This window comes from Bactrocera neohumeralis, chromosome 5, assembly GCF_024586455.1.
Source record: "Bactrocera neohumeralis isolate Rockhampton chromosome 5, APGP_CSIRO_Bneo_wtdbg2-racon-allhic-juicebox.fasta_v2, whole genome shotgun sequence".
Lineage (NCBI taxonomy): Eukaryota > Metazoa > Arthropoda > Insecta > Diptera > Tephritidae > Bactrocera > Bactrocera neohumeralis.
Window position 1 is genome coordinate 1501933 of NC_065922.1, and position 19658 is coordinate 1521590.

Here is a 19658-nt window from a genome sequence, read left to right on the forward strand (position 1 = left end):
ACCTATTCATTCATTCTTATGTGTACATACGTAATGCTCATATGATCGTTAATGATGCGTCCCGTGGCCGCATTGGCCCCCTAAAATCGAATAAATATAATATATACATATGTACTATGTATGTAGGTATATGTCCGCTGATAATTATATACACAATGTTTTACCCATCCTATCCGTTGCTATGGGGATTTTTTCATACTTATAGATGACGCTGCTATTGACACCAAATACAGTTATGATGAGCAACTGTATTTACCTTTGTACGTCATTTTGACCACACTCATACTTTTAAACATCAGAAGTAAATTTAGTCTACAAATCAGGTAATTAATTATTATTCACATACATTTCACATATTACATTATACATTCATGCATGTACATATACTAAAAAATGTCTGGTAATATTTACATTTAGTAAGTAATGATATTACGTGCAACAAAATGTATTGTTTTTATTTTTTTTTTTTTAATTACTCCTAAAAAAATTATTATGATATGAACATATAGTGAAATTTGTCTTATATTTATGGATTAAGGGTATGAATGTATGTATTGTGGGAAACTTCGCAACCGCAGAGTGTATGACATTCTTGAGCAACCAAAACATCGGGGATCCCATTAAAACGTATGAATGTCCATATATGAAATTAAATGAAACTAACTAACTAAGTATGTACTTGATTTACTCATGATTCATAAAGTACAAATTTATACTATATAGATTAAATTATTTAAACCAAAATGTCAAGAACTTCTATGAATCGAATATCTAAATGGTACACCTTTTCATAGAATTACAAGAACAACCCAAGCGGAGTAATCCTTAAAATTCGTTCATAAGTGCATACATTTACGGTTAACGTTGCGTAAGTTGTCAAATACATTACCAGAGGCTGCATTTTGAGTACCTATGTACATATAGTACGTTTGTATGTATATATAAACTCTTCTATAAAATTAAATAATATTCATTATTGGGTATACATCCCTGGCTTTGTAACTTTTTTCTGTAAAATAATCTTCTTCATTCAATCCTCTATGATTTCAATTTTGTCAAATTAAATGATGTACTTAAGAAAATTTAGAAAGGAAACCGTTGAGTTCAGCTGTGAATTTCAATTGTTTTATTATTTTGAAACCTGAGTCTGAATATACATATATGATATACATAGGAACATACATACATATATGTATAGTGATATAATAATCTGAACAATAAATAAATTTGCGCACCATTCGAAAAGCTTCACTTGCTCGCTTGCCACTAAAAAATTTGGAAGTAAAATGACATTAATACGCCGTCCCATGAAGGAATGATGACAATCACAACGTCGGTAATGGTGGTAATAAAGACAAGTACCATCACTTCCATATTGGAAAGCTGTAAATCTCACGTAATTTCATGGCGGTATTCTAACATCGTATATTTAACGTGTAAGTTAAAGCACACATTTGTACATATTAATACCTATAAAGTTTAACTTTCGCGTATGTATGTGTATTAAACTCATAGACAAGTGATCAAATCGGTTATATTTTATAAAACTAGGAATATTAAAAGGTGGCATTCAATCTGGGACAAAGCGATGAGCTCAAAAACATGGTCTGAAGGGTATACAGATGTGAATATAAGTATGTACTATATATGACTTCACAACAGCAAACTACCAAGAGAAGCTTTTATTTACGTTTTATACTTGAAACTCTTATATTTCGGCAATTCAGCGGTCGATCTGAGTCAACTGAGCGAATGAGTACTAGAGCCGACCAAAGAGTAGTTGATTTACATTTTATGTTCTCTGGTTGAGGTTCTCGGAGCGTCATGCGCACCACACCGAACAATGACAGCCCAGAATTGTTGTTGTTTGATGTTCTCTGGACAGGCAATGTGATCTTCGACAATATTGGTGACGGTGGTGTGAACGAAGAATGTATTGCACGAATATAAAACCTCACTGCAGTGATAATTGAATCAAAAGCGTTCAATACTTCGACTAGTCCAAGTATCGTGCGAAAGCTACGGTGCGGTCAGTTCGAGACAGTTAAAGTGGAAACTCACTAAAGGAATAACAAGTGTGAAAAGGCTTTTATCGAAATTAATAGTGAATCGATCGAAACCTACTAATAACCACTTTAATCTTAAATAAAAACTCCAACCACTGTGCCTACAAATTTCGAAATTAAACAATTGTAAGAAGCAAAAAGAGTAAAGTGGCATTAAAATAAATAAACAAAAAATACACTTATGTATATGCTGACGCTCATACCATATTCCCGTGAAATAACCATTTAAAAAAAAGCAAAAATATGTGCCAAACTTCCGGTACCGGTATGCAAAGTGATCAAATTCGGAAATTCATAGAGCATGGAATGCCGGAGAAAATTGTAAAGACTGTGCAGTATACAATTCGGAAACGGGAGGCTGCACAAAACTCGCCTAACACCAACATGGATACACATAATATAAGCGATGTGAATGCCTTAAATCCACTTCCCACGGAACAGATGAAACCTTTAAGTATTCCCCGCCTGTGCGGGCGTTTTCGCAACCAAGCACCAGAATCCGGAGCTTCATTGCAGGATAAAATCACTAACATCGGTACTACAGGCAGTGAAGATATTCAAGGCAGTAAACCTCAAGGCGATATGGACGCACTCGCCATAACAACTGAAATGACGAAACACTTCGTGCAACGCATGTGTGGCATTGTGGAAAAAATGCAAAACAGCAAATTATATACGTAAGTCTTCAAATCGCACGGTATATCAATTTGTACATTGCTTGTAATTAAGTTGGCAACAGCGCATTGCTGGTGCAATGGCTTCAGATTTTTGATATTATTTTATTCTGCTTGTGTTCGTACAGACTTTGTGCATGTTAAATACATACATACACATATAGTACATACAAGAATAATTCTTTCGTGTTGTCATAACGTTTCAACGATTAAAAATTTCATTTACTTATTAAACCTAAGGACGTATGAATACTGTATTTCATATTTACATGCACATGCAATATTCTTTTCAACGTGAATGTTATGTGTGCAGTGTCCTAATGGCAATGTCATTACGAACTTGTGAACGATAACAACGTCACGACAGCCACCGATTGACATTCAGAATTAGATCAGTTTTGCAGCAGGTGCTCTTTCAGGTACTTACACACATACATATGTACGTACATCTGCACGTATGAAGATAGATATAGGTGTGCGTGTACAAAAGCTTTGTAAATTTTATCTACAGACGTTCACGCGCCCGCAATTGGAAAGTTTCCGGCTGAAAAAACAATGCAATTGATAGTCGATGTGAAATCATACACACAAACACATATACATACATCGCTTGCATGTAGGTGTTATTTCTATGTCAACACGTGGCTTCTCTGTGACGACATGATTTAAGTAATATGGAATAGTAAATAGCTTGAAATACTTTGTGACATCGTAATCGTCCTCTACCGATCATAAAAAGATTGCGAAGCTTCAAAACCATTCGTACTTTTTTATATCACATTCATGCGCGCATACTGTGTACATATGTATGTAGGTTACAGTTTGGCGCATTCTTAAGTTTCGACTGAAAGCAAATGCCAGATTGGCTTGTGTTTAAGCCCAACTACAGTTATATTCGTTGTAAAGAAAACTTCTAAAACGATTGAATGAAGAAACTTATTTTGTTGCCACTCAAGACAATACACCACGCACTGTATGTATACATATGTATGTATATGTAAGTGAACTTGTAAGGCCTAACATCGCCTCCACAACCAATTAATAGTGGCGAAATCTTTTCAATATGTCATTGATGCTTTAAATGTACTTTCACACATTTAGAACACATATAAACTACCGAATGCACTAACTGATATATTATATAAAGCCCGACCTGCACGTACATTCATAAACACTTTATTAATTTCTACAAAGGTAGTTTCATCCCAATAGTGTCATGAGACCTATACACACACACAGTTTCAATTATATTTATATATGTATGTGTGTACTTTATACTACAAATGTTTCGTACAAAAAATCTGATTAGAAAACGTCACAATAAAGATCGCAAGTGCATAGTTCACGTTGAAATGTGCCATAACACCGCACAATTAAGTTTATAGCTTTTTTTTTATTAAGATTTGACAAAAATTAATTTAGCATCCTTTCGAGCTAAGTACGAAAATACATTTGTACCTTGAACCAGCTAGTCAATTATGTGTTGATATACCAGCAAATCAGGGTTTCAATTTGCTGCAATTTTATATAGGCAGATATTTAGATATGTACATTCATGGAAATGCAGTGTCAATGAATGGCTCTGCCGCTTGAGGGTTCATAATAAAGCGTAAATTTGGAAAGTATATCTGTATATTGAGAAGGTGACAGCAATTTCGCGCGAGAACAACCGTTCTAGTCCCAAGTCAGTACTCATATGAAAATTTAACCTCATTTAAATTGCATGCGTTTTCGCACGTACGCCACACCGCTGCGACTTCTAAGCGCATAAATATGCAAGGCAGAGAAAAAATTCAAGCTTTTTTCATAAGATTGGTATTTTTGCAAGCTATACATATCGTGTTTTCAAAAATAAAATTACCTGAAAAAATCAAGCAAGTCTCCGGCTCATATCATGATGGTGTCAATTCCTTCAACAAATAAATACATTGAATGTATATGTAACAGTTTTATAATTGTGTTCGCGAAATAGGAAAGAATAACTGTTAGCCGTCCCTGAATTCCTTTGATAATTTTGAATCGTATAAATGCGTTTAAAGTTACGAACTATCGATATTTTATCAATTTACAGATTGTTGACGAGAACAACGCAACCAGCCCACATTGTTGCCGTCTGCGTGCTGACTTTTATTACTTTCACGGTATGGCCAGATATAGTCGACACCCGTAACGTAGCCAATAACAGAGCCTCGGACCAAGTTTCACCAATGGGCGATCGCCGAAACGAACGACATAATACTTTGGCGACAATCGCATACTTGGGCGCTTTCGCAACGCATTTTGGTGCCCAGATATGGATGACATTTATCTCAGGTAAAGTACAAATACTTTTCAGCGAAATACTACACGTACGCTCTGCAGAAAATTTATAGAAGGAAATTTTACATTTTACATTACAATTTAAAGCCAAACTGGTACCGATCCCAAAATCACCGGTTATCAGAAGTGTGCAGACGAACCAATTTTCCGCAGAAAATTTAGTATATTATTCGAGCAAATACATATGTACTATATATGTACATATATTTGTAATATGTATTTATATATGTATATGTTAATAGGCGCACAGAAATATAAAATTTGAACCAGCACAATATAATGATCAGCTTATGTCCGTAAATTAAATAATTCAGTATTTCTACATGCATAAGCAAGTACTATGTTTTTCTTTTTGCGAATAGTATACGCATTTATCTGTCGTATCTGTTGGAGGAAAGTAATTACAAAGACATCAATATTAATTATAGATATGATCAGGTATCTAAGGTGTGTTTCCTAAAGGTGGTTAACCTGATATTCTGACGGTGTGCTATGTATGGTTGTATGTATGCAAATGTGGTAATGGTTTAGCGCATGCAAGCACGAACTCATCGCTCAAGAGATAGTGGATTATCGATGTCTTCCATGTTTGCTACCATATTACTCCCTATTTTAGACTACCAAGGAACAGACACACACTGGAAATTAATTTGGATATTTGTATATGTATACCTACCAGTTTTAGTTGTATTGCTTTATCAAAGTACTTAATGCGCAATAAGCAAAGCATTCTGAAAGGATCAAATTATCTTGATTATACAGTTCTTAAGTTATTGAAATATTTGATTAATTATTATTATTATTAAAAATTTGATTCTATTTCAGGTTTATCATTATATTTCTCGTTGCCACGACATATTTTTGGGCAATGTCAACAGATTCTATTCCCACGTTATTTTGCTATGAGCTCAGTATTGAGCATAAGTATGCTGATACTCTTTGTGAAGTACTTCCTCACCTCATGGAATGCAACCGCAATAACGCAGCTGATAGCACTGAGTGCCACTGTTTTTATTGAGATTATTATACGACTCTACCTCGCTCCGCCAATGCTACGACTGATGCATGAGAAATATCGGATTGAAGGTGCTATCGGTAGTGGACGAGAAGTGGGCTCACTTGAGCAAGGCATTCTCATTCAGTGTCCGCACTATCAAAGAATTCACAAAACTTTTCGCCGCATCCATATGACGATCGCCATGGGCAATATGTCCGTATTGTTAGCTACATGCCTTCACTTGTATTTTCTCGCATCGAAAATACAAATTAGTTAAGGTACTAGGGTGGATATATTTGATATTATCCAAACCAAAAGCAGCAGCCCAACAAAAAACATTTATAACCACATTTTGATTGAGTTGAAACAGCTTGTGGCAGCTACCAGACCACCGATGTACTGGGTTATGTATGCGGATGTGACAATATCCAACTATATACCAAAAAATTTATTGCATTTGTATAATATAAGAAGTTATTAAAATAACATAGTACGTATTTTTGTTGGTATTGTATCGTACATTCTTATTAGTAAAACTCATATTCCCATTATTACAAAATGTATTCTATAAGTTGCATTAAATTTAAGTATGCAAGAATAATTCATAATTATAAACTGTGATACCCCATAACCCTACTCATGTAAATCAGTATATGCCCGATAGACAATACCCTTCCAAGCATACATACACGCATATATATGTAGATCAGGTCCAGTCCATTTAACCATGAAACCAAATTAGAAATACTTTTGTTATGTTAACGATTGTATCAATAGTTACTAATATTATCTAGGATGAGTACGTATAGTAATGTAAGTCATATACATTCATACACATGTCAGTTATTCACATTAGCACAATTTATGTACATACGTAAATACTTGCAGGCACGTTCGATGAGTTTAGAAAATTTTGAATAGTATATGAAATGAAATAACGTTTTGTTATTGTTGAACCAATATGAATTCTAATGGTATAACAAGTGCAATTATACTCTTATAAGAAATCTCTGCATGTTTTTACATTTTATTATAATCTTATGAAAATGTGTATAGTGATTTTAAACCGATTAACATTCGAGATAAACATCTCATGGAATTAAAATAAAGATGAGATTATATAATATGCAATTAAAAAATATAATTTTTACTAGTACATCCTTAGGTAAGTGAAAATTTAATTGTATACTCGTACTATTTATCAAGTATAAATATTAAAGAAAACATACAACTTTTTTAATTTTTTTGTAGATTCTTAAAGTATTTGCGTTTAAATACGAAATCACTCTGTTTTGACTAAATGTAATGATAGTATGATGATTTTCCAAAACCTTGTAGATCTTTTCGAAGTATTTTATATTCTTGTATTCATCTGAAATATTGGTTATCATAGAGTTTAGCAGACACCTGAAAATATTTTACCTGCCTTTAATTTTTACAAATGGTGAAAGTACATATATAAAGTATTGCTATACTCGCATTTTATACTTCATTACTTGTTATAATTTAAAGTTATAATTGCAGTTTTAACTGTCTAAATTTCCGTATAAAATATTATTACAATATTACTATACATACAACTATTGTATGTCATAAAATTAAAAAATAACCTAGAAAGTTAGCGAAATGCTCATAATAGTAACCAATTTGTAATGGATACATATCCCACTAATAAATGCAAATGGTTAGCGATCCATCTTACTTACCCCTTCAATTTCTTTATCGAATCGAACAGGTCGCAATCGACACAACACAATAATTAGGTAAATGAAATTGACGATGAAAAATAGTCCAGACCATATCACTATATCTGGTTTACACTCTACCAAGTAGCCATACATCGCCATCAGCGTGCATCCGATGAGAATCAGTGCTCTCAGCCACAATGCGCCAAAAGGTCCATGCGGTGCCAAAAATGCTAGTAGAAAGAAGGCATTCCCAAGTTGATAATAAAGATGATGAGGCCTTTCCCAAATAACGCACTGTTCGATCGACCAATCGCCTGGATTAAGTGATCGAAGAGTACCATTGTTATCCCAAGTAATGGTACCACTGCCCGCACTACTGCCAACTGATGTCGTTGTATGCGCTATTGAAGTGCCACTAACAGCATCAGTTGTCAAAGCTTTAACATGAGTGTCTTCTGTGGATATTACCGGCATTGTGCCACTTATCACAGCGTCCACGTTATCTTCTGCAACAGCTGTGTTTATCGCCGCCGTTGTGGCTGCAGCCACCGCTGTTGTCGCAAGATTAAATATGCCCAAGTGAATGCCTGCATTGAAATTTGTTGAGTCCACAAAACCCAGCGCGAGCGCACTTATAAGTAACATATTTTGTTTCGCTCTTACGGTAAGTAAATGATTGGGAGTAATAGCACAGAGTCATTAGGGCTGAAAGCTGGAATAACTCTTCTTTCTACATATGTATGTAATACAGGATAATTATATCGTACGCTTATTACTATTTAATACAGTGGTGTAGATAAGTTTTACTTTGCATCTCATATCACACGTGGTGTATCCAACATTTTTTATCGAGTTTTCTGCAAGACAAATAATTTTTAAACACAATATTATATTCAAATGTATGTAAGGATGAATATATTTGTTGTTTCTACAGTTAGTTATTGCCTTTTGTGACAATTAATCTTTGAAAACTTCCATCACCATTAAGTCCAGCTCTCTCTATATATACATAAATACGATGTCGCAAACTAAGCGAGAGGAATAGGGTTATATATAATAGATGTACTAGGGGATCCGGCCACGGGTATACTATACATTTTATGCTATTATTTACATATTAAACTATTCAATACAGTGAAAATTTTATTCACGAATAAAGGCGAAAACCTTTTTTGTCGGTATACGAATCCAAGGGATTCAACTTGAGGTTTAATTTCGAACATGTTCATTCATTTATTAGAAATAATAACGAATTTAAGGCTGCTTTCTCAATGTCTGGTTACCAGCCTTTCTGTTAAGTAATAAACATCTACAATGTGCATGGTTAATAGGGATGTCCGCTTAATAGAGCATACATTTAAGCTTTCACTGTATTTTTTATTTTACCCTGAACAGAGTATATTAAGTTTGCCACGAAGTTAGTAGAAGAAGGAAGCGTCGGAGACCCTATAAAGTATATATATGTATAAATGATCAGTAGTTGAGCTGAGTCGATTTAGCCATGTCCGTCTGTCTGTCTGTCCGTCTGTATATACACAAACTAGTCCCTCAATATTTAAGATATCGTTTTGAAATTTTGCAAACGTCATTTTCTCTTCAAGAAGCTGCTGAAACAAATAGATGCCATACAAACTGAACGATCGGAATCAAGTTCTTGTATGGAAAACTTTCACATTTGACAATGTATCTTCACAAAAGTTGGCATAGGTTATTTTCTAAGGCAACAATGTAATCTCCGAAGAAATTATTCAGATCGGTTAACTATAACATATAGCTGCCATACAAACTGAATGATCGGAATCAAATTCTTGCATGGGAAACTTCCTCATTTGACGATATATCTTCACGAAATTTGGTATGAGTTATTGTTCATAGAAATAATGTAATCTCCGAAAAAATTGTTCAGATCGTATTACTATAGCATATAGCTGACATACAAACTGAACACATAGTTACTAAAAGAAATGCCCTGTGAAGGGTATATTAGCTTCGGTGCAGCCGAAGTTAACGTTTTTTCTTGTTTTTACTATCCTTTCTTCTAAGTTGGTTCGACAGTGTACTAAATTTCACTAAAAGTAGTTTAGGAGTCCATCGCGAACAAACAACGTGACACGTACTTTTTATATATGAAGATATAAATGTGGGCCCGCCGTGTATTTGTTTTCATAAACATATCTCCTAAAGCACCTAAGCTAAAGTAACCAAATTTAATCACGACAAATCACTTCAGCACCCCTATCGGCACTGTAAAAATAGATGATATCGGAAGATACACTGCCCATATTACGGTACTGTTAAAAAAGTGCGAAAAATCAATTGCTAAATATGCAAGATAAAAACTGGACGATGGGCGTGGCAACGCCCACTTTTAGATGGAAGCAAATATCTCGATAACTGTGTCCCAACTGTTATATGGAGAGTGGTGGGATTTATCTTCCGATTTCATCCATTTTTACAGTGTCGATAGGGGTGCTAAAGGGATTTGCCATGAGCGAATTTTTACATTAAACCAATTAGAGGCCGTGCCCACTCCCACTTTTTTAAAAATCTTAGCCTACAGGTGCATCTTAATATTACGATCCCTTATGCTAAATTACAGTTCTTTATCTTATTTTGTACTTAGTTATGACATTTTAGAGGTTTTCGGTTAATGGCGTTTTGTGGGCGTGGTCCGATTATATATATTTTCTTAATTTTTACTCAAGTTACAGCTTGCACGGACAGACAGACAGTCACCCGGATTTCAACTCGCCCCGTCATCCTGATCATTCATATTCTTATATAGAACCCTATATCTATATCGATTAGTTTTTGCTGATGCATGCAGCCGTTAGGTGAACAAAATTATTATCTCTGTAGCAACATGGTGCAAGAGTATAAAAATATTTCGAAAAAGCCACATTAATCGCGTATGGATTTTATTTAAATCTGGTATATTATTAATTTATACTATAGGTAATCTGCTCACATTGTTTAATAACTATATTTTACTCCCGTCAGCAAAAATTTTATTAAATTCATCCGCAAACAAGTATTGAAGCGCTAAGTTCGGGTGTCACCGAACATTTTATACTCTCGCATGATAAAGTGATAATCGAGATTTCATTATCCGTCATTTACATATTTTTCAAATACCGTATTTGTGTAAAGTTTTATTCCGCTGTCATTGGTTCCTAATGTATATATTATACAGAGAAGGCATCAGGTGGAATTCAAAATAGCGTTATATTGGAAGAAGGCGTGGTTGTAAACCGATTTCACCCATATTTCGTACATGTCATCAGGGTGTTAAGAAAATATTATATACCGAATTTTATTGAAATCGGTCTGGTAGTTCCTGAGATATGGTTTTTGGTCCATAGGTGGGCGAGGCCACGCCCATTTTCAATTTAAAAAAAAAGCCTGGGTGCAGCTTCCTTCTGCCATTTCTTCCGTAAAATTTAGTGTTCCTGACGTTTTTTGTTAGTCGGTTAACGCACTTTTAGTGATTTTCAACATAACCTTTGTATGGGAGGTGGGCGTGGTTATTATCCGATTTCTTCCATTTTTGAACTGTATATGGAAATAACTGAAGGAAACGACTCTGTAGAGTTTGGTTGACATAGATATAGTAGTTTCTGAGATATGTACAAAAAACTTAGTAGGGGGCGGGTCCACGCCCACTTTTCCAAAAAAGTACTTCCAAATATGCCCCTCTCTAATGCGATCCTTTGTGCCAAATTTCACTTTAATATCTTTATTTATGGCTTAGTTATGACACTTTATAGGTTTTCGGTTTCCGCCATTTTGTGGGCGTGGCAGTGGGCCCATCTTCGAACTTAACCTTCTTATGGGGACAAGAAATACATGTACCAAGTTTCATCATGATATCTCAATTTTTACTCAAGTTACAGCTTGCACGGACGGACGGACGGACAGACAGACATCCGGATTTCAATTCTACTCGTCACCCTGATCACTTTGGTATATATAACCCTATATCTGACTCTTTTAGTTTAAGGACTTACAAACAACCGTTATGTGAACAAAACTATAATACTCTCCTTAGCAACTTTGTTGCGAGAGTATAAAAATATATGACATAAATATACCCCACCGAAGACGTTAAATCAATATATTGCATTTGTTTGGATTTTCATAATACAGGGTTTGTCCGGAAAGTAATAGGACTGATTTTCTTCCACCGCAACTGTACTTCGGAGCGTGCGCGCATCGACTGGATTCGGCAGAGGGCGTTCCTAGCTAACGATCGAGCGGCTTGTCAGTTGTCTCCAAGCACCAGGAGAGTCAGGACAAAGATTTTCGCGCGACGTGTTTCTGTGAGTGGTGCAAGCAAAAAATATAGCGTTCGTTAGAGCAGAGGTACGCGATTAAATTCTGTGTGAAACTCGGTAAACTGCGACAGAGACATTTCATATGATCAAGCAGGCTTACCCAGATGTTGCTTTAACAAGAAGCGGTGTGTTTCGGTAGCACCAGGCCTTTTTGGAGGGCCGGGAAGAGGTCGCTGATGAAGACCGTGCTGGGAGACCTGCGGCTTCGACAAACTCCGACAATGTAACTCGTGTTCGCAGAGTTTTGAACGCAGGCCGTCGACTAAGTATTCGTTTAGTTGCTCAGATGTTAAATTTATCAAAATCTGTAGTTCATGACATTGTGTGGTAGCATATGCGCAAGGAGTGCGCGAAGATGGCCTCAAAAATGCTCACTGACCACCAGAAATTGCGGCAAGTGGAAGTGTGCCAAGAAAATTTGAACATGTGCCAAAGTGACCCCCAATTTTTGAATAACGTAATCACAGGTGACGAGTCATGGATCTTTGAGTATGATCCCGAGACAAAAAGACAATCTTCCGAGTGGCATACGCCGGGTCTTCTCGCCCAAAAAAGAGAAGAATGAGCAAATCCAAAGTGAAACGATGCTCCTTGTTTTTTTTCATCAAAGGCATCGTCAACGCCAAGTTTTACGTGGAAGACCTCAGGAGACTCAAACGAAGGGTCAATCGGGTCCTAAAAGACATCGCAGTCGATGAAAGGCAAGCATTTTGAGACGACAGAAGGGATCCAAACAGTATGCAGCTCGACTCTCAAGACTATTCCGGAGAATGCCTTCCGTGACGTCTTCAATGTTTGGAAATCCCGCTGGCAGTGCCACGGTTTTGCCCGGTTTCGCCCATTTTCACAGAGTATCAAGGGGATCCAGCGATTTTTTCCTATGTGCGGGCGGTGCCATATTGTCCAATTTTGACATCGGCTTCTATAAAGCTCTCTTGTACCATTCCGGCTGTGAAATATATTGTCTCTGACGCATTTAATTATTGATTTATTGAGCATTTAGTAGTTTTTAACAAAACCGTTATATGGGGGGAGTCCATTTCACTCATTTACAAATTTTCGGTACGGGCGTCGAATTGATTTATCTTTAGCAAATTTGGTTATTATTTTATATTTAGTGGTTTCAGAGATACATATGTACATTAAGTACACATGCCCCTCTCTAGTGCAATTCATTGTGCTAAATGACGGTCTTGTATCTTATTATGGCGCTTTGTTTTGGTACTTTATAAGTTTTCGAGTGCCAAGGAACATGTATAACAAGTTGCATTAGGGTTTAGCATACATACTATATGTATGTATGTACGTTATTAGACAGAATTGTGACCGAATTGCAATCATATTTGGCTCCTTATTAACATTATATGTAGACCATAGACTAATTTACATTTCATTACGAAATCTTGTGTGGTGTCCGAGATATTTATATTAAAGCCAAATTAATTAACTCAAATTAAATGTAAGTGATGTAAGCTCAACCAAGGAGGAAAACTTTACATCTGGTATTTGTATAAACACATACAATATACAAACATAATTATATCACTTATGTACTTATATTGGGGCTAGAGGAAGGCCTGGACTGACTGACTTACTGCCGGCATCAGCGATATATTATTGTTAAAAATTCCTTATGCCTATAGATTTTGTATGGCGCATACCTAAATAAACTTGGCGGTAGAGTTGAGAGTTGAAAAATTCGATTTTGACAGCGCGATAAGAAGTAATTTCCGTATTTTTCTTAAAAATATTTTGACGAGTGATGTTTAATGCTTGTGCAAATGAATTAAAGTGTTATTAATAAATTAATTCGTTTTGCATTTATGTATATCGTTGTATTAATTTTAGGATTTAAGTGAATACTTAACGTAAAGTTGCCGCTAACGTTGTCGACATTAACGCGTTAAGTGCTGCTCAGCGTTTTTATTGAGGTATGCCAATTACACAATTTTGTGCATATAACTCACACTGATTCACATATACGAAAAACGGTCAGATTCTGCAAATCTGCAATACCCACATTCTCATGACGACATACGAGTATAACATGTGTCTCATTACGATGTCTCAATTTTTACTCTAGTGAACTCTTAGGAGGATGGAGTCATGTGTAGAAGCTCACGCAAGTGAGGAAAGTTCTCTGATCGCCATTCACTTGGGAATGGCCAGAAACGATTCTTTTACACATGGCTCAAGCAGCTCACTACTTCCGGTCTTTGACCAAGTATTCTCTGGGTAGCCTAAGGACATCCGTTCTATCCGTTCGAAGGCGAGCTAAAGTGAAAAGGCGAAACATTCCCTACAAGGGTTGTGCGCTGGGTTTGGGACCCGCCACGTAAAAAAACACCCCCAGTGAAGAGCTATAACCAGCCTCGGATGAGAGACCCCCCTTTTGATGACGACCATGGCAAACGAAATAAGGACTACGAATTGAGGGCATGCACCTGGAATGTCCGGTCCCTTAATTGGGAAGGTGCCGCTGCCCAGCTGGTTGATGTCCTCGTAAAAACAAAGGCTGACATCACCGCAGTCCAAGAAATGCGATGGACGGGACAAGGACAGAGACGAGTAGGTCCTTATGACATTTACTACAGTGGCCATATAAAGGAGCGCAAGTTTGGTGTAGGATTCGTGGTGGGAGAGAGACTCCGTCGCCGAGTACTATCATTCACTGCGGTGAATGAACGTTCAATCCGCATCAAAGCGAGGTTCTTGCGCTGATCCGCCCACGCCCCGACGGAAGAGAAGGACGATGTGACCAAAGATGCCTTTTATGAGTGCTTGGAGCGCACTTATGAAGGCTGCCCCCGCCACGATGTCAAAATCGTGCTTGGCGACTTTAACGCCAGGGTGGGCAAAGAAGGTGTCTTTGGCACTACGGTCGGTAAATTCGGCCTCCACGACGAAACATCCCCTAATGGGTTGAGGCTGATTGACTTTGCCGGGGCCCGAAATATGGTTATCTGTAGTACTAGATTCCAGCATAAGAAGATTCATCAAGCTACCTGGCTGTCTCCGGATCGAAAAACTACCAACCAGATCGATCATGTTGTGATAGACGGAAGGCACGTCTCCAGTGTTTTAGATGTGCGTGCGCTCCGAGGTCCTAACATCGACTCGGACCACTATCTTGTTGCAGCTAAGATTCGCACCCGCCTCTGTGCAGCAAAAAACGCGCGCCACCAAACACAAGGAAGGTTCGACGTCGAGAAGCTGCAATCACAACAGACAGCCGAACGATTTTCTACTCGGCTTGCACTCCTGCTCTCTGAGAGCACTCGTCAACAACTCGGTATAAGGGAACTGTGGGACGGCATTTCAAACTCCTTACGTACAGCTGCAACCGAAAACATTGGTTTTCGGAAAGTGCAAAAGAACAGCTGGTACGACGAGGAGTGCCGTTTCGCAGCGGAGAGAAAACAGGCTGCCTACCTCGCAACGTTACGATCGACCACTACACGTGCGGGATGGGATAGATACCGAGAGTTGAAGAGGGAAGCGAGACGCATTTGTAGACAGAAGAAGAAAGAGGCTGAAATGCGTGAGTATGAAGAGCTTGATAAGCTGGCCTACAGGGGTAATGCTCGAAAATTCTACGAAAAAATGCGGCGGCTTACGGAAGGTTTCAAGACCGGAGCGTACTCTTGTAGAACCCCCAAAGGTGATCTAGTCACTGATGCCCAGAGCATACTTAAATTATGGAGGGAACACTTCTCCAGCCTGCTGAATGGCAGTGAACGCACAACACCAGGAGAAGGAGAACCCGATTCCCCAATCGATGACGATGGAGCAGACGTTCCATTACCCGACCACGAAGAAGTTCGAATAGCAATTGCCCGCCTGAAGAACAACAAAGCGGCAGGGGCCGACGGATTGCCGGCCGAGCTATTCAAACACGGCGGCGAAGAACTGATAAGGTGCATGCATCAGCTTCTTTGTAAAATATGGTCGGACGAAAGCATGCCCAACGATTGGAATTTAAGTGTGCTATGCCCAATCCATAAAAAAGGAGACCCCACAATCTGCGCCAACTACCGTGGGATTAGCCTCCTCAACATCGCATATAAGGTTCTATCGAGCGTATTGTGTGAAAGATTAAAGCCCACCGTCAACAAACTGATTGGACCTTATCAGTGTGGCTTTAGACCTGGCAAATCAACAACCGACCAGATATTCACCATGCGCTAAATCTTGGAAAAGACCTGTGAAAGGAGAATCGACACACACCACCTCTTCGTCGATTTCAAAGCTGCTTTCGACAGCACGAAAAGGAGCTGCCTTTATGCCGCGATGTCTGAATTTGGTATCCCCGCAAAACTAATACGGCTGTGTAAACTGACGTTGAGTAACACCAAAAGCTCCGTCAGGATCGGGAAGGACCTCTCCGAGCCGTTCGATACCAAACTAGGTTTCAGACAAGGCGATTCCCTATCGTGCGACTTTTTCAACCTGCTTTTGGAGAAAATAGTTCGAGCCGCAGAACTGAATAGAGAAGGTACCATCTTCTATAAGAGTGTACAGCTGCTGGCGTATGCCGATGATATTGATATCATCGGCCTCAACACCCGCGCCGTTAGTTCTGCTTTCTCCAGGCTGGACAAGGAAGCACAGAAAATGGGTCTGGCAGTGAACGAGGGCAAGACGAAATATCTCCTGTCATCAAACAAACAGTCGTCGCACTCGCGACTTGGCACTCACGTCATTGTTGACAGTCATAACTTTGAAGTCGTAGATAATTTCGTCTATCTTGGAACCGGCGTAAACACCACCAACAATGTCAGCCTAGAAATCCAACGCAGGATAACTCTTGCCAACAGGTGCTACTTCGGACTGAGTAGGCAATTGAGAAGCAAAGTCCTCTCTCGACAAACAAAAACCAAACTCTATAAGTCACTCATAATTCCCGTCCTGCTGTATGGTGCAGAGTCTTGGACGATGTCAACAACGGATGATTCGACGTTGCGAGTTTTCGAGAGAAAAGTTCTGCGAAAGATTTATGGTCCTTTGCGCGTTAGCCACGGCAAATACCGCATTCGATGGAACGATGAGCTGTACGAGATATACGACGACATCGACATAGTTCAGCGAATTAAAAGACAGCGGCTACGCTGGCTAGGTCATGTTGTCCGGATGGACGAAAACACTCCAGCTCTGAAAGTATTCGACGCAGTACCCGCCGGGGGAAGCAGAGGAAGAGGAAGACCTTCACTCCGTTGGAAGGACCAAGTGGAGAAGGACCTGGCTTCGCTTGGAATATCCAATTGCCGCCACGTAGCGAAAAGAAGAAACGACTGGCGCGCTGTTGTTAACTCGGCTATAATCGCTTAAGCGGTTTCTACGCCAATTAAGAAGAAGAACTCTTGCACAAACAACCGTTAGATAAAAACTATTATGCTTTATAACAACATGATGCGAGGTTATAAAAGAGTGATCTCCACGTTGCGTTACTCAATTCTTTTTACTTTTTTTCTAATATTCACATTATTTCCATTAATTGTACACCACTTTGAAATAAGGGGACAGATACGGTAGTGATCGAATCAAAATAATATTAATGAAAAACGAGTGAATTTCATGCTATGAACACCAATTTTTCGAAAGAAAAAATTAATCTTTGAAAGTGTCTTTACACCTAAAGTGTGTCATCTTCTGCAATTACTCCTCGAAGTTACTTAATTTGGCAATCTACTTGTCGTATCTAACTGGGGACAGGGGCATTATTATGAATATCCACCGTGAGTTTCGAACTACGGCAAATCGAGTGGTGGACATAAACCAACTCACTTATTCAGGGTGACGTTAACAAATACTGTGGTGATGACAAAGTAAGCACTTTTGAGCAATCTGCGGAGGTGGTTGCCATGAGATGGAAGTGGGTGTTACAGATACTACATCTATGATGTTTTTTATTTAGATATTAGTTTTTTCTGATTGTATATATACATACATATGTACATACATACACATTCATAAACGCATTAATGATGTCATCGGGTTGATTTTAAGACAATAAAAACTTTCAAAATTAAATCACATTTGCATCGTTTTGAACAGGGTATAAACAACAATAGCGAGTACACAAGTTAATACGAAAGTTAAAAAATATTAATATCCAATTTCAAAAATGCGGAGTAATTCAAAAGATTTGATTGCCTATGAGAACCGAACTGTTAGATCTGAGTATCTCAGTTTACCCTACAACAGCGCATCCATTGTAAATAAAAATATTGTATATGAATACAGGAAAACACACATTCACACACAATGAACGAATCGCTTCTATTTCAGTCAGCTGATTTCATATTACCGTATAGTATACGACAATTCCTTCATATTGCACCGACCGTGAACGCACTTTAACCGCTGTGATTGGACTTTCTGACTGTCGGTGTCAATGTTACCTAATTCGATTTTTCGCAAATTCACTTCGAACAAATAATTCTAGTTCCGCTGCAATGGGACCAATTGTTTATGAGTTCTTTAAAGGAATTTTGTCGTATACATATATTTCACTGCATACCGTTTATGCCCTATTATATGACTCTTAACTGTTCTATATGGGAATAAGCCAATGAATTTTCTATTTGCTTTTGAATCAATATTTGATCAACAACGCTCGTTTTCTTCACAAAAAACCAAAAAACCTCACTCGTTAGTATATTGTATAAACGGGGCACACACATACATACATGTCGCTTTTGTATACGAAATGAAACAATTAAGAGGTTAATACTCACGTTTTAATCAGGCGACTGTTTTGATTGTTGGGCTCATTTAAACACTTTTCTAACTATTACAAGATGTTAAAATTTAGTTATATATTTCAATGTTTTTACCCATATTAACTTCAATATATATTTTATCTTTAATTTATATACATACATACGTATGTACTTCTGAACTTTACTCTCGAACGATGCGGGGGGTGGATGTTTCTTTATGAGAAATTTCCTCTTCTGTGTATTAATGTTAATATGTTGCTTTTATTTAATCACAATCTATTCTTGTTAATTTTGTTATCATTAATATATGTATATAGACAGGCATCGCCTAAAATATGTGTCTTCACTTTTCCCTTTGACGTAAACTAATGTACCACAATTTTAATAAACTTTTATAGATGCATGAATGCGTATACACACATGCATAAATACATCGAGTAAAAAGAACTACAAATAATCAAAGCAATTGTTTCCAAACTTCTATTACCATATATTCACACGTTAAACTCTCAAATCCATACTGATTCTTAGGTATGCATTTGACACTATTTATAAAATTATATATATTTATTATTTAGAATAGATTTTCCCAATTTAGTAAACTTTACACTATCAATAAAGAAGAGAGAACAAATTAGACGAAAACTTTTTAATCCCCTCCGTACAAAAATTTCCCGACATCGACTACTCACAGTTAGTGAGAAGAAATTTAACTAGTCGCTTGTTTATCGAGAGTCTGTCTGTCTGCCTATCTACCACGCAGCTGACTACCTAGCACACAAAGTACTCACATATTATTGTATGTACATGAACCGTGGTGAAAACCGCTCTCATACATGCATATATCCAAACGTACAT

General features: G+C 37.5%; 2 protein-coding genes across 12 annotated transcripts in view; one reads left to right on the forward strand and one right to left on the reverse strand.

The window, feature by feature from the left end:
• LOC126759616 (blood vessel epicardial substance) overlaps positions 1-19658 on the reverse strand; it is a 53209-nt gene that overhangs the window by 17837 nt on the left and 15714 nt on the right. For 2 of the 11 annotated variants that reach the window (XR_007667032.1, XM_050474507.1), the window contains exons 1-3: positions 19288-19515; positions 18816-19165; positions 7763-8601 (exon numbers count right to left, since the gene is read on the reverse strand). Coding sequence is in view for 10 of the 11 variants with exons in the window: in XM_050474507.1 (XP_050330464.1) it covers positions 7763-8389 (627 nt within the window). In the remaining variant the exon portion in view is untranslated. The other 9 variants (XM_050474506.1, XM_050474497.1, XM_050474499.1 and 6 more) reach the window with 8 other exon arrangements.
• Positions 1960-7189, forward strand: LOC126759617 (uncharacterized). The gene is made up of 3 exons (XM_050474508.1): positions 1960-2743; positions 4812-5053; positions 5885-7189. Exons 1-3 carry the CDS (start codon positions 2310-2312, stop codon positions 6331-6333), a joined length of 1125 nt encoding a protein of 374 aa, XP_050330465.1. The 5' UTR covers positions 1960-2309; the 3' UTR covers positions 6334-7189.

What these genes read in the sequence shown, in the direction of transcription:
- LOC126759617 (XM_050474508.1), top strand. Translation starts at nt 2,310, where the DNA reads ATGTGCCAAACTTCCGGTACCGGTATGCAAAGTGATCAAATTCGGAAA. An exon ending in CAAAACAGCAAATTATATAC is followed by an intron (nt 2,744 to 4,811) that starts GTAAGTCTTCAA and finishes ATCAATTTACAG; the next exon opens with ATTGTTGACGAGAACAACGC. An exon ending in ATGGATGACATTTATCTCAG is followed by an intron (nt 5,054 to 5,884) that starts GTAAAGTACAAA and finishes ATTCTATTTCAG; the next exon opens with GTTTATCATTATATTTCTCG.